This window comes from Oryzias melastigma, linkage group LG5 (genome assembly GCF_002922805.2).
Source record: "Oryzias melastigma strain HK-1 linkage group LG5, ASM292280v2, whole genome shotgun sequence".
Lineage (NCBI taxonomy): Eukaryota > Metazoa > Chordata > Actinopteri > Beloniformes > Adrianichthyidae > Oryzias > Oryzias melastigma.
The window spans coordinates 588690-611373 of NC_050516.1; the positions used below are offsets into that span (position 1 = coordinate 588690).

General features: G+C 38.0%; 1 protein-coding gene across 9 annotated transcripts; it reads left to right on the forward strand.

Moving 5' to 3' along the window:
- The first annotated feature begins 297 nt into the window (after nt 1-297).
- zmynd8 (zinc finger, MYND-type containing 8) lies at nt 298-22490 on the forward strand. 9 transcript variants are annotated; one of them, XM_036211777.1, is made up of 22 exons: nt 3620-4899; nt 5191-5274; nt 6763-6836; nt 8392-8534; nt 12508-12729; nt 12913-13026; nt 13426-13491; nt 13701-13793; nt 14866-14953; nt 15192-15247; nt 15353-15430; nt 15506-15621; nt 15718-16217; nt 16496-16597; nt 16717-16872; nt 17818-18342; nt 18414-18920; nt 18997-19190; nt 19269-19349; nt 19429-19507; nt 21481-21720; nt 21849-22490. In XM_036211777.1, the coding sequence occupies exons 3-22, from the start codon at nt 6812-6814 to the stop codon at nt 22019-22021; spliced, it is 3558 nt and encodes a 1185-aa protein (XP_036067670.1). In that variant the 5' UTR covers nt 3620-4899; nt 5191-5274; nt 6763-6811; the 3' UTR covers nt 22022-22490. The 9 variants fall into 9 exon arrangements, with proteins under 9 accessions (XP_024125848.1, XP_024125851.1, XP_024125845.1 ...); XM_024270080.2 differs by lacking the exons at nt 3620-4899; nt 5191-5274 and adding an exon at nt 298-364; XM_024270083.2 differs by lacking the exons at nt 3620-4899; nt 5191-5274 and adding an exon at nt 2099-2666 and having other exon boundaries at nt 12586-12729.
- The last annotated feature ends 194 nt before the right edge of the window (nt 22491-22684 follow it).

Here is a 22684-nt window from a genome sequence, read left to right on the forward strand (position 1 = left end):
AACACGATTGGTACAATCAGTAAAAATAGTAAATAATCAATATTTTTAAAATGAAAATGTTGGAAATAATAATTCTAAACACTGAAATAATTAATATTTGCAAAACTATAATACTTAATTTTTTTGTCATTAAATGTCATACAATATACAACAATCACAGTATTTGAAGCGTTATTAAAGAAAATATGTGGTTATTCATGTTAGTTGATTTTTCACCAGTTTTGTCAAGAAAAACAAAACAAAACGACAACGACAGTTCCGAATGTCCGGAACTGTGTTCAGGGGAGGACATATTTAACCAGCGCGCCATCTAGAGGCATTTCCGGCTCATTACCAGGCCAAGAAGGTTAGGAGTCACGTTGAGGTCAGCAAGAATTTCTTTTGTTAAGATACAGTGATAGAAATATGTTACAGTTTCAAAGTAGTGCTTCAGTACAATAAATATATTTAAATTAAGTAAGGAGGTCTAAACGAGTGACTCATTGGGCTAGGTTATATAGACCCAGAAGCCCATGTTAGCTTAAAAAAGCTAACTGGCCAACCCGTGATCCAATCACGGGTCCAAGTCTGTTCGTAATTTAAAGATTTATAATTGGTAAAAGCAAAATTTAAATAAATATATTTATTATTAACAGTCAAACAATATTTTATAGTGGCTGGTCTTTACTATTAATAAAATAATACATTTGTTCTAATAGATTATGTACTTTGTTGAGTACATATATACATATTGAAATTATGATTCACAGTTTTACTAATCAAAATATGTTTAAGATATTGAAGATTTGCTCGCATACATTTAATCTTTATTCTTCTCATTTTTGAACACCAGCGAAGGAAACATGACCAGGTACTTGTATTCAAGATGACTAAAATTTAGATTTTGATTCAAAAATATTATATTTTCTCGTGCAAATACCCCAAAGCAAAATTATGTTGTTCAAAACACTAGTAGGTTTACAAAACAGAAATTGTATATATTTTTTTCTGAAAGTGCATTTGTATTTTATAGGAATAATTATGAGATCATTAAAGTATTTTTAACCAAACTTCTTTTATGTTGACTTAAACATTAGTGGATTTTAGTGAACGCCCCTTGAAGACCCACCCCAATGAAAATTGTTTGTGGTGTTAACATTTTAGCACATTTATCTCATAATGGAGGACATATGTAAGGAAAAGTAAGATTAAAATGGCATTTGTGAGTATTAATTCAAATCACTCTGAATTAGGAGCAGACAAAAACTGTAATTGGAAAAAGCTTATGGCTTTGACATAGACACCACAGGCGTCAGGCAACAAACACCCATCCATGTATGTCCTTCTTGTTGTTGTCGATGCAGGTCTTTTGATCTGGCCTAAAATCAGCATAATCATTACTAAAAGAACATTGGGAATGGTTTTACAATAGATCAAAAGATATCTGGAGAGGGGCTTTAGAGGGAAGTTTTTTACTATTAAATCCAAAGCAGAATTATTTTTTTTGGTTTTACACTTTACACTGAGTAGGTATTAAGGTACAAGTATTTATGGTATGATAGTCAGGGTGCAGTGAGGAAAATTCTAACACTGTTTACAATTTGATATTAAAAACTATGTTTTCAGTTAAATTGGGTTTCCCTCACAGCCTGATAATATATGTCTATGATTCCCCTCCTTCTCTTTGAACTTGCTAAAAATTGATCTACCATTAAGTGCATTTTTAACATCCTCCCACAAGAGGTCACTATTGACTATCTTGTTAAAGTGAATGAAATAGCTAAAAAGGCCTTTACATTTTTCACAGCTGGCCAACATTATTAAGTAGACGAGCAGTTTGGTTCAAATTCTTTTAGATATTGTCAGAAATGAGTTCCATCAAGCTATGTTTCAATTTTTAACATGAAGATGGATCAGTTTCTCAAACAATCCACTTAAAAAATGTCTTTCAGTCGTACCAGGCCTACATAAACAACAATACTAGTTTGCTTTAAGGAAATGCTAGATTGACAAATCAAAAATTTAAATAGGATGTCTTTTCATAGCTGAAGGACATATCTGATGAACAAGCAGTTCAAAGGCCACTCAAAAGTGAATCACATGACTAATTTTTAGCTGCCCTTTTAGTGCTGTTATAAAACTGGTACAAACTAAATTGAGTATTTTTAAAGCTCAGTGCTGCGTTTTTTTTAATCATAAAGCTTTTTTTTAGCTTGCTATGAAGAGACGAACACAACTTCAGTCACAGTATTTATCAAACTGATTCCTTCAACACAGTATAAAGGCCAACAACTGCTGTCTGGTCTAGCTGCACCAAACATGTCCTCTGTGGCATGTTTGTTAAACAGCAACAGTGTGCAGTTGTGTGTGTATGTGTACAGCAGCTGAATATTCTGTCCAGGTCTACGTTTTTTTTTTCTTCTTTTTTTTCTGGTCCGAGTGCTGTGTTTTAGCTTGCAGTGCTAAACAAAAGACAAGCAGCCAGGAAATGGCTCAGCCAATCAGCAGCGGGCTTACATCTGCTCTGCGTTTGTGGCCAGTCTCAGCTTTCCTTTTATCAGAACAGAGCAGTCAGACAGCTTGGAGTGTCGTGGCTGTGCTCTGAGCAGAGTGAGGGCTGGCAGTGCTGTCCTCCATGTTTTATTAAGCACTGACATATCACAGTTTTTAGCCATGCATCCACACAGGTAAGCCTCATTTTTACTTTTTTCCACATATGCTGCTTTGCTAATAAGGCAAAAGCCACAGTTTGTAATCTGTGCCTGGTTAGTGATACAGGTTTATCTGACAGACTGGGGGAGGGGAAACAACATTTGTCACCCTACAGCACAGGGGTAGAGCCTAGAGGAGGGAGGCCATACTATGTTACAAGACAGAAAATCTTTTGCCAAGCCTCTTTTTCATAACTAGATGGCTGTGTGGCATACAAGGGAGGTGCACGGTTTCCACTGTGTAGTGACTGACTGAACCCAGCTCCCTTTTTACTGAGGTTCAGAACAGTATTTTATAGCTGTGCCTGGCCTTACAGGCCCTTAAAGGGAGCTAGGCAGGGTGGTAGAAGTTGGGAACAGTGCAGATGGGAGTCCCCAGAGACGGGAAAATGACAGAACAGCAAGTTTAATTTAGGCCTCAAACTGGAATGAGAGCCTGGCTGCAGGAAACTCTTCTTCATTGTTTGCCATCAAACAAAGCAAAAGTAAAACACAATTCTGCAAGTTAGCTACTTATTTTTTACATCAAGGATTAAAACCAATTGGATCAGATCATTTTTATATTAAGAAGTAGATTTAAAAAATGACATTGAGGAACCTAATCTTAGTGACTGCTCAATAGATTTGGATTGTTTACAAACTGAACACGCTCAGGCAGCCTGTGTATCACAGGGATTGAAGGAATAGTCCGAGCCAAACGGTGAGCACTGCCTCCCAGTGTTGTTCACTGCAGTCGAGTGTCAGCCATCTTTAGAAATATTCCCCCTTCTGTCTCTCTGCTCCAAACACATCAGCTGTGTGCGTGTAAGAGTCACAGAAACAAGAAGGGAAGGACTTCCTCTGAAAAGACAGATACCTCATCATTTCCAGAGAACCCCAAAAACCCTTTCATTCAGGCGAACAGGTTAGATTCATTACTGCTTGCATTTGATGGTATGTGTGATCTGTATTTATATATTGGACGGGAATATTGATTTAGCTAGTTATTCTTGACACTATGTTAAGACTAGTCTGCTCTAACTGAAGAAGCCTCCACTAATGGCTGTTTGGTAAAGAGTTTAATGAGGACTGGTGCTTTTAAACCTTTATTACACATGCATCGTGGTTAGTCTCTTTCTCTCTTTAAGATTTGTATAAGAACCTAGATAATATTTTTAAAATTAAATTTAGATATTTAAAAGATGTAACTGCAAATGTTTTTATGTGATAACCTTAATGGTTCATGTTTTATTAGGATACCAGTATCAGATTTGACTGTCCTGAACTTCTTCCATCAGATGGATTTGAAAAACAGTCTTGAATCTGATTTTTTTCTATACTTCTACAGATTAAAACAAGCTGAGGTTCAGATGTATGCTTGATTTGTGATGTGTTTTTACCAATGTCTTAAACTGCTTAGATTTGTGCTTATGAAGTTCTATAAGGTAAAATAAATACAATTACCTCATTACAAGATAATCCTAGGGTTCACTTTTACACTCAGTGGATGCTATACTCTATGTGCTTTGTTTTTACAGTCTGAAGTGACAGTTTGAGGTGGGCCGTATAGACATTTTAAAAGGATTACAAGCAAACTGTCTTCTGGCCCGTGACTTTTCTGGTTTCTCTTCTTGTTCCCTGTTTGGCCTGGTGCTACATGTCCTCTTGCTGAGACATAGAAAGCGCTGCATGTGGCCCTGTACAGACGATTTGCATGGTGCTGCGTGTATGAGGCATGTGTGCGCTGGTGAGAGAGAGGGAGTGAGCGAGTGTCTTCAAAATGGATGCCATACTCTGCTGAGGGAATAGCGAGGGAGAGAATGTGATCCTCTCCCTGCCCGGTTTGTAGCGCTGGATTCTACATGAATGCACAGCCGCTTTATTTCAGCATGAGAATTTAAGGGATCTCGCAGGTCGGGACTCTCCAGTGTTTTTGTGGTTAAAGCAGGGATCAGTGCTCTCTGCATTGCAGCACTATGGTTGAGAAAAGCGGGGAGAAGAAAGCCTGTGCTGCACACCAAGCTGAGCACCCAATCAGGTACCTCCATGTGGTGCCCAAGCCAATCGGCAGCTTGCAGATGAGGTTAAAGATTGACAATTGCAGGAGAGAACAGCAAGGAGAGAAGGCCTTCTGGGAAACCTGGACCCTTTTTTTTTTTTTACCTCATCCCCAACATCCAATAATTGATAAAGATACAAGAATAGACGGACAAATCTGTTAGTGGAAAAGGTATGCTGTTCATTTCCTTATTGAAGCTTGTGTGATATAAAAAATGTGGGTGTGGGCAAGAATGGATCAGTACATTTCAGTGATTTGGATTTTCTGTGATAGTGCACTGAAATGGGATTTTGTGAGGGTGGGCAGCATAGATTTTCTTCTTATTCTATTGTGTCTTGAAGCTATATTTGTTTTCCCAGGAAGGAAAAGATGTTGCTGGGGTAAACTGACTGAGGCAGACAGGTTACATGCATAGAGGAGGCCAGCAAAGCCATTATAGTGCGCTGCTCTTTGTGTCTGCAGTTGTGCTGTCTCTGTCACTCCATCCCTCAGTGCTGACAGATGTGACTGACGGATGTGAGGAATTACTACACCAGGTGTTTAAATGTGGGCATTTTCTCCTTTGTTTGATAGAAATAAATGATGCTTGGTTGTGTTATGTGAAGGAGAGGGGACTTGTGACAACTGTTAGTCATGTAAGCAGTCCGGCCATCGCATCTTCAGATAATTAAGAGCAAACAAAACTTCGATGGAAAAACACATTTAGGACAAGCATCTGAAATGTAAAAGGGATAACTTTAAAAATACAAAAAGATAAAATAAAAACACATTTTTTACAGGAGGACTCTTTACTTACAATTCCAGATTTTACTTTACGCACTGCAGATAATGATGATGCCGTACATGGTGATTGTCTGTTTGTTAAACGATAACTTTATTACAGACTTAGGTTTCCTTACATCTGCTGATTGTGAAACAGGAAAGGCAGCCTGTTGTTTGGCCTGGTCATGTTACCTAATTAGAAACCTGTGGGGCAGTGGACGAAGAACTGAACTGATCCTGAGTTGCTGCTGTTCTAGTGCTGGTTAATTTCTGCTTTTCTTTGCAGCACACTACACATTGACCTGACATTATTTTATTTTATTTTGTTGTCTGATCAGAATTTGCTGAAACGTGTAGCCTGGTTTCAGCAGAGTGATTCAGTTTGGTGTAATTCAGTTCAGTTCTGATAAAAATGTCACAGGCTGGAACAGAAGCTGTGACTCGGTTCATGTTGTAACCATCAGATGTTTTGGCTATGTCATGAAAGCTGTGTCAGCTATGTGATGTGTTCCCACAGGAAAGTGTGACTTCTAACTTTTTCTTTTGTGATGTAAGTAATAAATAACAAATTCAAGTCCTCACCTTGATGGATTTAAAGGTCTGGTATAAGATATTTGTTACAATTCCAGATATAGGTAGTGAAATGTTTTAAAGTCTTGCCTTAAAGTTATCAGGTCTACAAGCATCCCTGATGTACAAATTTTGTTTTATCACCTTGTTAATATAAAGTTAAACCTTTCTTTCTTAGAATTGTCTTGTGTTTAGTCTTGAAAGCAGCATTGCTTTTATTGCTTTAAATGTCAACTGTATATTCATGCATTAATATTGCTTTTGTCAGTCATACTTATAGAAGCTAATTTATTAATATATCATAATCTTCTATTGAGGGAAATTTAAATGTATCTTTTTATTTTGCTCCTAGGGGTACTGATGTTTTTTCCCTTTATCAAAAATCAGAACAACAATTGATTTGGTCACTGAGCATGTTTTATGTTTTATCTACAAGATAAAATACATTGGAGGTTTAGATTTAGATACAATGAATTAATTTTTGATCATCACATATTTCAAGTAATTTGATTAAAAAAAATGCATTTAAGATAAAAATTATTCAGACTTTGAACCAACAATTTGAACCAATTTTTTTATTTCAGCTTTTTTCCAAACAAATACAATTATAAGCTTGGAAAACTTTGTCTCTTATTTTTCATTTATTTTTTACATCTTTAAACTAGCGTTTGACCATGATGACCATGCTCTTTTTTATGACAGTGTGTCAGATCAGGAAGGAAAAACAGAAAAACAAACTGTAACAGAAGAAATGGAGATTTCAACGAGATCCAAAGGTAGGAAGATATGACTCACAGTTGTTATTCCATTTTTATCAGCTTTTTATATTTTAAGAATGCTTGTTTATTTCCCTTTAAAGTTGTACCACATCTGTAAGGAACAAGAGTACACACACCCATTTGAATAAATAGTTAAAAAAGAAAACATTTTTATTAGATCCTATAACTACTATTTTTCTGTCTTGTTTTAGTTATTGTAATTTTTTTCATTTTACTTTATTTGCATTAAGTGATCTCTTCAAACTTTGATTATCCAACCAACCAACCAATGGTCAACATCAATATAATCTCTGGGAGGTTACATTACATTTCGAAATGACACAACCAACCAACCAATCACATGTGAGACCTTCTATCACAAAAGCATTATGAATGGATGTTATGAGCAAATAAATGTTCTTTACAAATGTATTTTCATCAAAAAAGTATGTTCTTTACAAACTATGAGAAACATCTATCTGTGAAGGTCCTGCATTGTTAATGAACACGCATTGGTTAACAATATGTTTTAGTAAACAGAACATATTTGAAAAGAAAACCTATTTATAAAAGACCCTTTATTTGTAAAGAATTTGTTAAAGTAGGTATTCTCACAATTTACAAATGCATTAAAAATGCATTTGTAATGTTCTTTAAAACATAATGCTCTATGCTTGAATGGAAGTTCTTTACAAATACATTTTCTCTACACATGGTTGTTTACAAATGTAAATAAACATTCTTTAAATAAATTCTTCTTCACAGAAGCATATTCTTTCTAAATGCCATTTACAAATGAACGTCATTTAAGAAAATAATTAACTTCACAAATGGATTTTCTTTACAAATGGATATCTGTCACAAATTAATCTTTTTCAAATGCACATACTTTACAACTACACATTCTCTACAAATACTCATTCTTAGCAAATACACATTCTTTAGGAATATTAGACGGGACCACAGTCCCAAATTTCGTCTGTCATGTTCGCGTGTTGGATGACAAAAAAGAATCTTGAATCTTGAATCTTGAATGTACTTTTTTTTTTTTTTTACAAATAAATGCTCTTTAAAAATACTCCTCTACATGTTCCTCACAAGTAAAGCTTCTTTAAAGCTTCCTTAGAAATGTATGTATTTTACAAATACATGTGCTTTACATGTTCTTTAAACACAATTTTTAGATACATATTTTAAAAAAAAAAATTCTTCGTGATTGGATGTTTGGAACAAATACACATTCATTACAAAAGCATGTTCATTACAAATATGTGTTCTTTACAAATACACATTCTTAACAAATACATATTTTTTTTACAATTACACATTCTTTACAAATACATGTTCTTCACAAATGCAGGTTATTTACAAATGGATGCTCCTCCCCATTGCATTTTGTACATTGTACACTGACTGAACACAAATTCGAAATGTTGACGGCCAGGGACACATGGACAAAATAAGATCAGTTTCTGTGGATAATATTATGATGCTTATTACGTTGTTGTTGTTGCTCTAGTGCATCAGTTGCTTTATTAGGTTTGTTTAAACTTTGATTTTTACCCCATTTCAGATACTGGGTCATCAGAACGGATGTCTCAAAAACGAAAGATACCCAGTCCCTCTCACTCTTCCAACGGTCATTCATCTGCTGATACCTCACCGTCCCCAGTAAAAAAGAAGAAAAAGCCAGGCGCTGTCAGCAGTAAAGATCAGGTAATACTTGTACAAATGCGAGAAACTTGACAATTTCTTGTCTTTAGAGCTGAATCGTTTAGTAGAAAGTCTTATTTCGAAGCTTATAGTCCTACAGGTTTGGATCAGTAAGGCAGTCTTCTTGGTTCAACTTCTATAAGATTTTGCCACAAAACTACTCACTGACCGATCATTTCACATGTACATAGAGAGACATTTGTTTCTTGATAATAAGGGGTTATCTTGTATCTTAAAGAATGCATGTAGAGGCAGATGACAGAAGCCTTTTAACAGTGTAGTATAGCAGGAGCTCTGTCATTGAGCTTGTTCTGGGGGATTTGTCAGAAAAGAGTCGACTAGGACCTATTGAAGTACTTCTGTCTATTGTATCACACTAGTTTCTCCCACATACTTTTTGACTATTTTTAGGCATATTCTCATGTTACTACTTAATAGATATAGAGTGCTGCATAAAGAGTTGGTTATGATTATCAGTTCATGTTCTATCAGAAATTTAAAATGTGTTAATCACTATTAGTTCACTGGGCATGAATGCTGTTCCTCACACATATGGACAATTTTAACACCTTGAGAGTGTTTTAACTGACTAGAGTTAGATCAAGCAGCTTAGCAGGTATTAATAGAATTAAAGTTGTATAGCAGAAATATAGCTTTTCCTGTAATTAGACATTTTGTTCCCATTTTATTCATCTTTTGTAGCTTAAAGACCCACTCCGATCATCCTTTGATCCATTTTAAAAGTGTTCCTTGTGGACTTTTAGTTGTGATTATGCAGTTTTTAGCCAAAAAAACAACAAAAAACATGTAATTTTCTGTGACATAGTTTCTGCAGTTGTTCATTAGATATTTGCCTCTAAAGCTTCATTTCCATTACACGTATGCGCAAAACTTAATTGAATTTCTAGAGATGTAAAAAAAAAAAAAAAAAATTTTGCAATTACACTGTTTACAATAAATCAAAATTATGCGAATAAACACAAACCAACTCATGTGATAATTCATTAAAAAAAAGCATGGTGAGTAAAGTGAAGAATACTTAGATTTACAGCAGATACATTAAAATTTCTGCCACGGCACTAGCGCTCATTAACATCTATCAAAGGAGACGTTGGCGTCTTAAACAGGCAAAGGAGCAGCAAGCTACTTGAGAGTGACTACAGATAAAGCTATTTTGGGAAATTGTGTTTGGTGATTTTACAGAAGAGCTGTGGATCCAACAATTTCACATGACAGGCTCAACTTTTTGGTGCGTTGTGATGCTGTTAGGCCTCTTTCAGCACCACAGTGCAGTCACTGTTGGTCACATGACTAATTTAATTCAAAAAAGGGCATTGCAAAATGTGACATTTTGATACACCACAAAAACCACCTCCTCTAAGCCCAAAAACTAATTTTTCCGATAACTAAGTTTTTTTTTTAAATTGACACGTTTCCATTAGGCAAACTTATTTCCTCAAATTCAATTAGTGCACTTTCATAGTCAATGGAAACCATAGACTGTAAAAATAATGGACTGAGCGAGCAATGAGGTCCCCCATTGGAAATGCATTACTTCCTCTCCTTGCGAAAGTAGGCCGCCGTTTTCACCGTCAATTCCTGAAACGGATATAGCCATTTGCAACCCATCTTAAGCGATTGGTCTGAGTCATAGCTGAGTCATGGAATCTACAGGAAGTACTGTCGCCAAGCAGGAGTGAGTTCATTGCAACCGTCCACCTCTTTCCACGCCTCGACCACGAGACCGCGGATGTAAACACCTTCTACTTTAATAACGGCCGGCGGCTCGGGAGAATTGCTGCAACACACTCTCAGTAAAATGCGTACATATTCCACGACTTTGCACTCTGAAATACCGTGTATAATATACGCCAAACACGCTTTTTGCGTGCATATGATACGCAATGGTAGAGAATGGGTTGCGCCGGCGTACAATATACACGACTCTAGGTTTCGTTTTGATCACATGGTCAGAAATCCTTGGGCTCTTTTCTAAATGACGTCGTTCCCGGTTAAGCTTAGGATTACGGTTATGGTTAGGGTTAGAAAAGCAAATTGTTCGTTTGTGGAGCTGTCTGTGATGCTCACGCCTCCACCAGGGGACGTGTCAAACGTGGAAAACACATTTTAACACGTTTAGGACCGCGCGTTTTATATGCACGCAAAAACCGGTTTTGGCGTATATTATACACAGTATTTCCCAAATCGTGGAATATGTACGCATTTTACTGAGACTGGGCTGATTGTACAAGTCATTGTTCAAGCCTTTGAGGGAGAACCATTCCAACATTTGATTCTGTCAGCGGTCCTTTTGGATTTACTTACATTTATTCCTTTTTGTCGAGATAAAATGAGCATTTGGGTGACGCTGCTGACCCCTCGCGCGCTGTCTCTTCACATGCGCTGCCAGGTTACAGTCTGATCAGATGCACGTGAGAAGCGCGTTCAGCTGTATTTAAAATAAATAACCATCCTAACAAGTGAACAGCTGGATCTTTTTTTCTGTTTGAAAATATGACCAGGTCCTTTCAATTTTGTCTTGAGCTCCTCAGACGGTGGCGTCTAATTCAGGCTGCAAGCTGGAAAAGTGCGGCGAAGATAAAACTTTGGTTGGTGATTTTATGCGCATATACGCAACGTATAATTTATAAGCTACAATCAAAACAGTGAAAAAAAGAAAAACAAACGTTAAACAAACAAAAAAGTCCAAAGCACATAACCTCAGAGTGAAATCTATTTCTACAGAGTAAATCCTCATCTAAAAATGTCGACAGCATGCGCCTCTTGTTGTTTTAAACTGCTGCATCGGTACATTCCATTGAGGAAAACAACAGTAGGACAATGATTGGTTCATTGTTGAATTGTAAAGTAGGTCTTAAAAGGTCTTCACGGACCCATTGATGAAGTCTGCTCACATTGGCTACCCGTCATCTGTCACTCAAATCCCTCAGACATTCGACGTCAGACTGACAAACGCTTATTGAGCCATCTGATTGGTCAATTTTAACTCTAATAACTTGTGATAATGGAACAAAATCTTAAAAAAAAATTAGGATTAGAAAAAAGAAGTTAATCAGAAAGCAGCAGAGTAAGAATGATTATTCTGACATATAAAATGACTGAGAAATAACTATCTGTTTCTCAATGTAAGTCAATGGGACTTTGGCCTTTTTGCAACCCAGTGGTACTTCCTATAAGAACACGGAAGTAGGAGGGCTTGTTCTGTCCAGTTATTTTATATACAGTCTATGATGGAAACGCAGCTTAAGTTGTTGGCGGGACCATTGATGTTGAGCAAGCCTGCCCCTCTTCCCATTCCTGCTGCTGAAAGCTCTCTGTTTACGCACTCTCCTAGTAGCTTACAGCTCCTTACACTCCCAACCTAACATTATCAATGCAACAAAACCCACAAGCAACATTGGAGCTATCCAGCCATACTGTTTAGAGCCAGATGACAGCTTGGATGAGAAGAACGTACATGGATCTAGTCGTGAATGCATCAGAATGGAGCAGAGCAGGGAGCTTGTTGTGTGTCCGGCATATGTTTTAAATCACAAATAAGCCTTTTTTCAAATGACATTTTTTAAAAAATCTAAACCTGATTCACAATTTGAATAAAGAAATACCCAGTGTTGAAAACCAAATTTTCATTGGAGTGGGTCTTTAACACTACTTCTTCTAAAAAAAAAAAGTTTTTTTGGAGACTTGAACTGTGGCACTTTCTGGTTATCAGAGAGGATCGTTCGTCAGTTCATCATGAATGACTTGTATAAATCATTGAATCTAGTATCACATGTTAGTAAAATATTAATATTAAATGTGGCCGTTAAAAGCAGTGGAGTGGAGAGCAGTCTGTGTATGTTTTGAACGTCAGTCTGTTGTATGTTGATTCATGCTTGTATGTGCTTGGCTTCTCAGATCTACAGCCTGATTTTGACCTTCCCCAACTTTGTGTTTTCTTTTGCCTGCATTCCAGTCAGAACTAAGACATGGTCCATTTTACTATGCGAAGCAGCCAGCACTCACCACAGACCCTGTTGATGTTGTACCGCAGGACGGCAGGAATGACTTTTACTGCTGGCTGTGCCACCGAGAGGGCCAGGTGCTCTGCTGTGAGCTCTGCCCCAGGGTGTACCACGCCAAGTGTCTCAAACTACCATCAGAGCCTGAAGGCGATTGGTTCTGTCCAGAATGTGAGGTACTTATTCTGGAACGTGAATAGATTTCTAGCGTTGTTGTTCCTGTTTCCAGCTTGTGAGGATATGATTTTGTATTGTTGGTTTACAACAGTTATACGAGAAGAGAAACACAAGAGAAAACCATGTAAAGCCTTTGTGGGCTTTGATGGGATACAATGACATCGTCTGCTGTTCTCTTTCAGAAAATAACAGTTGCTGAGTGTATTGAGACTCAGAGCAAGGCTATGATGATGTTAACCATAGATCAGCTGTCTTATCTGCTCAAGTTTGCCCTGCAGAAGATGAAACAGCCAGGTGTAAGTATTTTAGACAGAATGTCTTTGGGGGTTCGACTGCTGTCGTGTTGTTCAGTCAAATGTTTTTTTTGAGATGGGGTCCTGTGACTATGCTTGTTTTTATTTTCTTATCTAGTTTTTCATTCACACGTGTTAAAGGCATGCATTTTCTGCTGGATTGTCCTCCTTTTTTTTGTGGCTCAATCACATAAAAGGCTTAATGACCCCTGCAGTTCTGCCCCTCTAAACTCACCTCAGTCCAGCATGACCTATTATTAATTTGCATGTGCCGATAATTAGTAACACAACTAACAATCACCTAAGTTGTATTACAAATGGGCCTATCTTGACTGGGAAACCATGCAAATAAACCTGCTAGCTGGTGGTGAGGATACAGCTGCCCCTCTCACTCTCTTTCAGGATCATCCCCGCTTGTCATCTCGCCCCCCACATGCCGCTTCCACGCAGAGAAAGACTTTTAATTGGGTAATCAATTACATCACTAACAAGTCCCCATCATGATTTTTTTTTTCCTTCACTGTTTCTTTTTTTCCCCCTCTTTTTTTGTCTGAAGCAGCTTTTGGTAGTTTGGTGGATGCATGCTGGTGTGCAGCTGGAGGGGAGGGAGACTGTTCTTTGACTTCATCCTCAAAGATTTAATTCTCCTTCTGCTTTCTGTTTACTCAATTTTACAGACTGAGCCCTTTCAAAAGCCCGTGTCTCTTGAACAGCATCCTGATTATGCAGAGTACATTTTTCATCCTATGGACCTTTGCACACTTGAGAAGGTAAGAGGAAATTCAGTTCAAGCTCCCCTGTTACAACTTTAACAGTTATTTTCTCAACAACAACAAATAAAATCTCCAATAAAGTGTAAAAACATGGCAATAAAATTAGTATGGAAGCTGAAAACAGCCTGTCCTACTTTTTTTTAATCGTTTTCCTGTTATAACGAGGTATTGAAGAATATATTGTAATCTCCCTCTCTTCCTTCCCCACACTAAGACGCTGATATTTTACCTGTTAAAGTCCCTTTATTTTGTGGTTAACAGAAAAAACAGCGCTCCCCAAATGATGTTTTTTAGTGTATTTTTTTCTTTTTTTATTTTATTTGTGGGTCTACACTCCTCAAACGCCTAAGTTCCTTCTCATGCACCCCCCTAACTCCCCAAACAAACAGGTTGATTGACAGAACCCTGGCCTGCAGAGCTTCTACGCATGGTGCGTTCACTGACCTCTGAGAAAAACTGAACCAAAACAGCCAATCAGCCCAACTCAGTCTGCTACAATACTTTTTAAAAACTTTTATACAATCCGCAGCAAAACAAAGGAGTTTTTCGGTAAAAAAATGTTGACACTATTAGATCAATACATTATAAATTGATCCTTTCTTCTGGTGTTCAACATTTTCTCTGATAAACTACTTTGTTTTTGCTTTGGATATCTGGATCTCAGTGAACGCACCAGGCAGAAATGCCCGGTGGCCCGGGGTTCTGTGATTCAAACTGTTGTTGAGGGTTTTAGGGAATAAAGGAAGAGGGCTGGTGCATGAGACAGAATAAAGGCGTTTGAGGAGCGTAGATCCACTAATAAATAAAAATCTCGTTATAACGAGAAAACGATCAAAATAAAAAAATAAAAAGTGGGGCAGGCTGATTTCAGCTTCAGTAAATTAGGTCCTTCTCATAATCATTTTTTTTTTTTTTGCCAATCGCATTTTTAAAGTTTGTAAAAATTATTGTCCTTTACTATTTTCTTTTATATATATATATATATATATATTCAGGTTTCTAAAAAAGTATATAACATGTAAAATACTTTTTGAATAGCTTGAACATCTTTCTTTCTTTTGCAAAACAGAATATCAAAAAGAAAATGTATGGCTGCACAGAAGCCTTTTTAGCGGATGTCAAATGGATTTTGCACAACTGTATTATATATAATGGAGGTATGTTACACATTTTTTTATTTAATATTGTTTATTTTGTATTTGAATGACATCTGAGTTTTAATAAGATTTCAAAGAATCTTTCAATTCATGTGTAAAAAATGTTTTCTTTAGTAGCTTTTTTCCAAATGAACCAGCTCATAAATTGACAAATTAATGTTTTATATAAAGTATTGATCCATTTCTTATTTTGAGCCTAAATATACATTTTTCAATTGAAGTGTTTTTCCTTCTTCAGGCAATCACAAGCTCACAGCTACAGCAAAAGTAATTGTAAAGATATGTGAACATGAGGTAAACATGCAGTTTGCTTCAGAGTTCATCTAGTAATTCTAGTATATAATAAACATTGGACCTAAAACTGCAACTCTTTTCATTGGATTTTCTTTCTTTTTGCAGATGAATGAAATTGAAGTCTGTCCTGAGTGTTACCTGTCTGCTTGCCAAAAGAGGGACAACTGGTTCTGTGAGCCTTGTGTAAGAAAGCTTTAATTTTTGTTCTTAAAACCTAACGTTCATTTACCTACTTAAAGATAATATTTATGTTTGCAGAGCAACCCACACCCTCTAGTGTGGGCCAAACTGAAAGGATTTCCATTTTGGCCTGCTAAAGCGCTGCGGGACAAAGATGGACAGGTGGATGCTCGCTTCTTTGGTCAGCATGACAGGTATCAAACATTTGTGTCTGTTTAGATGGGCTTCAATATGTAGTTCCGACGTTGTTTTTAGGCTCATACAAGAATGTTGTCAATCTTTATCTTCAGGGCTTGGGTTCCTTTAAACAACTGCTACCTCATGTCTAAAGAGATCCCCTTCTCTGTGAAGAAGACTAAAAGCATCTTCAACAGTGCCATGCAGGAGATGGAGGTCTATGTAGAGAACATGAGAAAGAAGTTCGGAGTCTTCAACTACGCCCCTTTTCGGACATCGTATACTCCCGATAATAACTTCCAAATGCTTCTTGACCCATCCAATCCTTCATCGAATTCCATCAAACCAGAAAAACAGGAGAAGATAAAGCTGACCTTTGACATGACAGTATCACCCAAGATCTCATTGACTCGGACTGTGTTGACTGGAGCTGTGGGGGCGGGGAACACAGCAGGGCGCCAGGCACCCGCCAGTGACGCGCCTTGCTCCCCCATGAGCACCAACTCCTCTGCCCATACGGGCTCTGACGGCGAACAGGAAGCAGCAGAGAAGTCTCAGGCAAAAGCAACAACCGGCCAGGGCAGCACAGAGGAGGAGTCCATGGACTGCACGGGTACACGCACAAATGCATCTGAATGTTGTCGGACCTGAAGCTCCTTCAAGCAGGATCTATAAGACTGAAAGAGGCCAATCTTTATCTTTTCTATTACAATAAACCAGAAATTACTGTTCTATGTGTAAACTAAAGAAGAATTCTTTGAGGAGAGGTTAAAGAGGGAGGATTTATTAAGTGGATAAACAACATTTTCACTGTCTACTAAAATTCAATTTTAATTTAAATGTATGGAGTAAAATCATTTTAATCTGCTCATCTTTGTCTTCCTCCTGCAGGCAACTCTCTGGACAGCCCTAAATCAGTGAACTCCCAAGCTCCTGGCATCACGAAGCAGGAGAAGCCACCACAGACAGGAAGCATTCTGAACCTTAACCTAGGTGACACTTTCTTGTCTATTATTTACAGGTTAAATGTGTCTTGGTAACTGTGAACTTATAGATCTTTTTAAGAATTGATTTTTTTCTTTTGCTGAGCTCAGAATTTTGTGCCATTTCAGATCGAAGTAAAGCAGAAATGGATCTGAAGGAGCTCAGTGAAACGGTCCAGCAGAAGCAAGGGGCAACAGTCACTCTCACCTCGCCCAAAAGACAAATTAAAAGCCGCTTCCAGCTCAATTTAGATAAAACTATAGAGAGCTGCAAGGCTCAGCTGGGTTAGTATAGATGTCAGAACAGTTGTTATAACTACTTTTTAAATTTGCAGTGCACATTCATTTACCAGGCAAACCATATAGAATACACTAAAAAATAGGCCGCTTGGAAATAAGTCAAAAATTCTTACCCCATTGGCAGATTTGTTTTAATAGTGGCTTAGTGTTTTTCAATTGTGATTATGCTGTTTTTAGCCACAATCGAAAACCTTTTTCTAGAGCACAGTTTCTACAGAGCAGCAGGAGTTCATCCGAAACTCTCCTCTGAGTTGTAGGCGGGACTGTTGGTGCAGAAGTAAGCCTGCACTTACTTCCCATTATCTCTTTGTTTACACTCTCTCCTGCTTGCTTACAGCCCCTCACAACCCCAACCTAACATTAGCAGAGGGACAAAAATGGTGAGCAATATTGGCACTATCCAGCCATATAGTTTTGATGCAAACTCCGGTGGGGAAAGCAAAGACATGCATTGATCTTTTTGTCTGCAATGAAACAGAGGAGGGAGCTTGTGGCCTGCTGATTGTAGTTTTTCAACTACAGTCCTTTTCAAACTATGCTTTTTAATCTGCTCCTGATTCACCACAATTTGAATATAGAAATACCAGTTTAATCTAATTTTTTAATATATGTCCTCCATCATGAGAAAAATGCAACAAGAGCATGTTATAAACACCAGAAACACTATTTTTATTTGAGTGGTTCTTTAAAAAACGAAAGATAATCTACCAATGGTGTAAGATGGTAAAATGTTTCTTCCAAGAATTCTTAATTTAAGGAAATATTCTAGTCTTTAAGACATGTTTTCTCAAACTACTTTATTTTGCTATTTATAAAGTTTCTTGCTCATAAGACATAAAAATATTTTTTTAAACTATTTACCGTCTTTAGATTCTGTTTTTGTTGTGTACTGAGTTGGGATGTGATTTTGTGTTTTTTTTTTCCATTCAGGAATTGACGAGATTTCTGTAGATGCCTACAAAGGAGTTGAGCATAGTGATTCAGAAGACTCTGATAAATCAGAGTCTACTGAAAGTGATTACGCCAGCGATGAGGAGCAAAAGACGAAGGCTGACCAAGACTCGGCAAACGATAAGGAGCCCCAGAAAGAGCAGACTAAAGCTAAAGTAAAGGACAAGCCTTCTGAAAATCAAGAGCAGGAGAAAACTGATTCGCTTGTGTCAAATGAACCTGCAGGGGAGGATTCCAATGCATTAACTTCTGAAGCTCCGACCAACAAGAAAACAAGTTCTCATTCCAAAAAAGAGAACCAAGAAAAGGCCAAAGTAGCACAGGAGTTGCCTGTTCCCAAAGAGAAGTCTCAGGTGCAACATGAGACAAATCATGCTGTACGGGGGGAGGACTCTGACTCAGAAAGGGAGCTTGTTATTGACCTTGGAGAGGAGCAGGGGGGCAAGGAGAGGAAGAGACGCAAAAAAGACAACACCAATAATAAAGAGTCGGTTAAAACCGAAGGTGAGACTTGTGTGTGGTACAGTGTTTATCTGTATCTGTATTTACAAAACTGATACATGTATTTTCTTTAGGTAAAGTTGTAAATTCTTTAGCACAGCCATCTCAGAACAGCCCAGCTCCTTCTACACCCTCCACTACATCCACCCAATCCCCTATGGCCATCTCTGTCACCATGGTCTCCTTTACTGCTCCCTCCCCAGCAACAATTAGCCTAGCGCCCATGTCCAGCGCCAGCACAACAACGTCGTTGTCCTCCTCCTCACCCTCCACCACGCCAGCTTTGAAGAAGCAGCGCCCTCTGCTGCCCAGAGAGACGGTTCCAGTGGTTCAGAGGGCAGTGGTGTGGAATCCCACAACAAAGTTTCAGACCTCCTCACAGAAGTGGCACATGCAGAAGGTGCAGAATCAGCAGCAAAACCAACAGCCTGCTGCAGCAACACCCATGCAAGCATCGTCCCCGAGACAAGGCCAGGCTCAAGCGCAGCAAGCAGCTGGAAATAGCTCCACTGCCGTCCCTTCATCGTCAGCACAGCAGTCCTCACAAAGCACACGTTATCACACCAGACAGGCAGTTAAGGGTAAGGAGGAGGGCTTTGTCATTCTTTATTACATCTAACTGCTTTTCCATAACACTGCTGGGGTTTCTGACTTTAGCTGTTCAACAAAAAGACACTCCACTCGGCACCTCCTCTTCAGCTGTCACCCTGGTGTCCAGCAGTCCAGCATCGGTTGCCATGATGGCCACATCAAGTTTAGGCACATCTGCAACACCGTCACTGACGACAGACCTGTACGTCCCCACCGCCTCAGCAGATGTGGCTGCAGACATCGCCAAGTACACAAATAAAGTTGGTAGAAAGTTCTTTCAACACTGTATTTACCTGATCTTTGGCAGTAGACTGTTTTATGTTTCTTCCTCCTTTCAGATAATGGACGCAATCAAAGGAACAATGACCGAACTCTACAGTGATCTCTCTAAGAATACTTCAGGGAACACAATAGCAGAAGTGGGTGCAGAGTTTTAGATCACAGGGGTTTCCTTTCACAGACTTTTATTTTAACATTCTCATGTTTTTTTTTCTACAGATAAAACGGTTGAGGATTGAAATTGAAAAATTACAATGGTTGCATCAGCAAGAGCTGTCAGAAATGAAGCACAATCTTGGTGAGAATCCTAATATTCAAATATCCAACAGTCAACTTACTCTGCTTTAGAGGCTCACTTTAGCATTTTCAATAAATATGGGAAAGAAATAGGACATCTGCTGCTAAAAAGTGTGAATTAGTAGAATGCCTTGAAGAAGATATGAAAACCTTGGATATTTCATGAAAACTTAACCATGTCCTCGTACTATTAAGAGATTTGTGGCTGATTCAGAGCACACGTGTACAGATAAAGGTAGAATGAGGACGGTTTCTGCCAGACAAATACATTAGATTCTGAGAGCAGCTGATTATTAGAGCAGCCATTATAAAGCAGCAAACACATATTTCAACCTTCTGGTGTCTCTGGTGTCCCACCAACATCAAGGTGTTGGATCCTCCAGTGTCTTCTAGTTATACCCTAAAAACAACACTCTCAACCAGAAATGGCTGCAGAGTGTCCAGACATACATGAAGACTCACTTTCAAACAGTCTTGTTCTCCAATGAGTGCCGTGCAACCCTGGATAGTCCAGATGGATGCAGTGGTTGGTAGATGACCACCATGTCCCAACAAGGCTGTGAGTATGCAAGGAGGTGGTAGAGTCATGGTTTGGACCTGAATCATGGGGAGAAAGCTGATCGCCCCCTTTAGGGTCACTGAAGGTGTGAAAATTACCTCTAAAAAGTATGTGAAGTTTCTGACTGACCACTTTCTCCCATGGTACAAAAAGAAGAGCCGTGCTTTTCGTAACATAATCATCTTCCTGCATGGCAGTCCACCATCTCATGCTGGAGGGAATACCACTGCATCATTGGCTGCTATGGCCATAAAGGACATAAACTGATGGTGTGGCCCCCATCCTCCCCTGACCTCAACCCTATTGAGAACCTTTGGAGCATCCTCAAGCAAAATATTTCTGAGGGTGGGATTCAGTTCAGATCCATACAGCAGCTCTGGGAAGCTATTCAGACATCCTGCAAAGAAATTCAAGCAGAAACTCCAAAATGCTCAATAATCAATTTTTTGCTCATATTGCCTTATTCTTCTGGAATAAGGTGTTATGTTGTAGTGTGATCGCCACCCAGTGGCCAAACTGAAACGCCCCTCTGGGAGATGCAGAACAATTGTTTCTCTGTTTGAGAATCCATGTAACACTGTATGATATCATTATTTCGCTAATACATTTAACGGTTTGTGAACTGTAACAGATTAATATACATACAGTATATTCAAAACATATAGTAGATTATTAATGTATTTCTAAACAAATGTGTATAAATGTGTAAACTCAAAATTGAATTGAATTGAGTAGATCGAAAGAATAAAAAAAAATCAAAAATGAATTGATCCAAGCTCTGGTGAATCGATTTGAATTGTTTCTGGTAATTATTTTTGATACCCAGCCCTAAAGATTATTGCGAATTTCATATTCAAAAGACCAGAAATAAAATAAATGGTCTGTCTGGGAAAAAAAATCATCAAAGTTAAATCTGGGTTTACTTTAAATGTTAATATTATTCAGTATTAAATGTTCACTGTAAACTTCTACATCTAAAATATGCAAACAGGAAAATTACACAAATACTAATATTTTTCAGAAGCATAAATCATTGAGGTTTTGATTAGAGAAACAAATAAATCTAAGTAGCCACAGGTTGTCGTCACAGGTTTAAAACGGCTTATAACATAATTTAGTCACAATCAAGGAATTACACACAGTTTGAAAGTTCTGGAATGCATGTTAGTGATTTTATAATGGTAGCTTGTAGATTGTCCGAATTTTTAATACAGGCCAGGCTTTGGACATTCCGGATAGAACGTGTTAGACATACTGTGTTCAAGTCAGGATCTCTACTTAAAAAAATATATTGGAACCAAATAGAAGTATGTCAATTATGTCCTGCTAAAGAACACAACCGTAGTCGACTTAAGCCTTAAAGAGCCTCCACACCGTGTGCTGTATGTTACCTATACTTTTGTTCTCCAACCCAGAGCTGACAATGGCAGAGATGAGGCAGAGTCTTGAGCAGGAACGTGAGAGGTTGGTGACCGAGGTGAAGAAACAGATGGAGGTAGAGAAGCAGCAAGCTGTGGATGAGACGAAAAAGAAGCAGTGGTGCGCCAACTGCAGGAAGGAGGCCATCTTCTACTGCTGCTGGAACACCAGCTACTGTGATTATCCCTGCCAGCAAGCCCACTGGCCAGAACACATGAAGTCTTGCACTCAGTCAGGTACCAGCACACTCTAGGATCCACACCTAAAACTAAAAATGATAGCACCTAAAATAACAGGTTCACCTGAAAACCTTTTCACAGGTTCAGAGATGTAATGTACTTTTTCTACTCTTGTCTGCTTGCAGCAACTGCCCCACAGCAAGAACCTGAGACTGAGGGTTCGACAGACCCCCCAAACAAAGGTTTAGGACAGTCTAGTGCCTCAAACCCTCTAAGAGATACACCTGTCTCTGGATCATTGGACAAGGACTGTGACTTGGAGAAAAGCACTGACAGTATTGCTGTAACTTTGTCATAGTACACTTTAATATGTAAACCTACATATTCATTTTTTACATTTATTTATATTTACATTTTGGAGTTATTGTGAATTGTTTTGTCAGGCCTGTTTATATTTCTTATTGTACAATAATTTGTATGCATCATTTTCTTCTGCATTGTGACTTTGCATTCTGTTCCCAATGTACAGTATTAATAAAAATGCCTGACATCAGGCAGTAAAAAAAAAACTTCTAGGGAGCATTATGTACACAGAGATCAATTAGCAGGAAGAATGTAAGCATGCATGGATGTCAAATACACTAACACAGTTCTATAAAAGTTATCAAACTATCAAAATGTTAATGGACCAACTGAAATGTAGGTTAGAGGACATTTAATGGAAATATCTGTAAATCACTTATTTTGTATTTTTTGTTAATGTATTTGTTCTTGTATTGTTGCCTGATATTTACTGAAAAGAAATTATAAATACATTTCAAACATTATTCTGTAACTCTTGTTATACTTGATTATATAAAGTTATGGTTGTGTGTGTTGAGTCATTGTGGTCTCAAACTCTGAGCTGTACACATTTTACTTTTGAAGATAAATAGATTTTCAATTTACTAATTTTATAGTTAAACAACAATAATTTATTGATTTTGTTGTCCCACATTACAAAGCTATACACACTGACTGT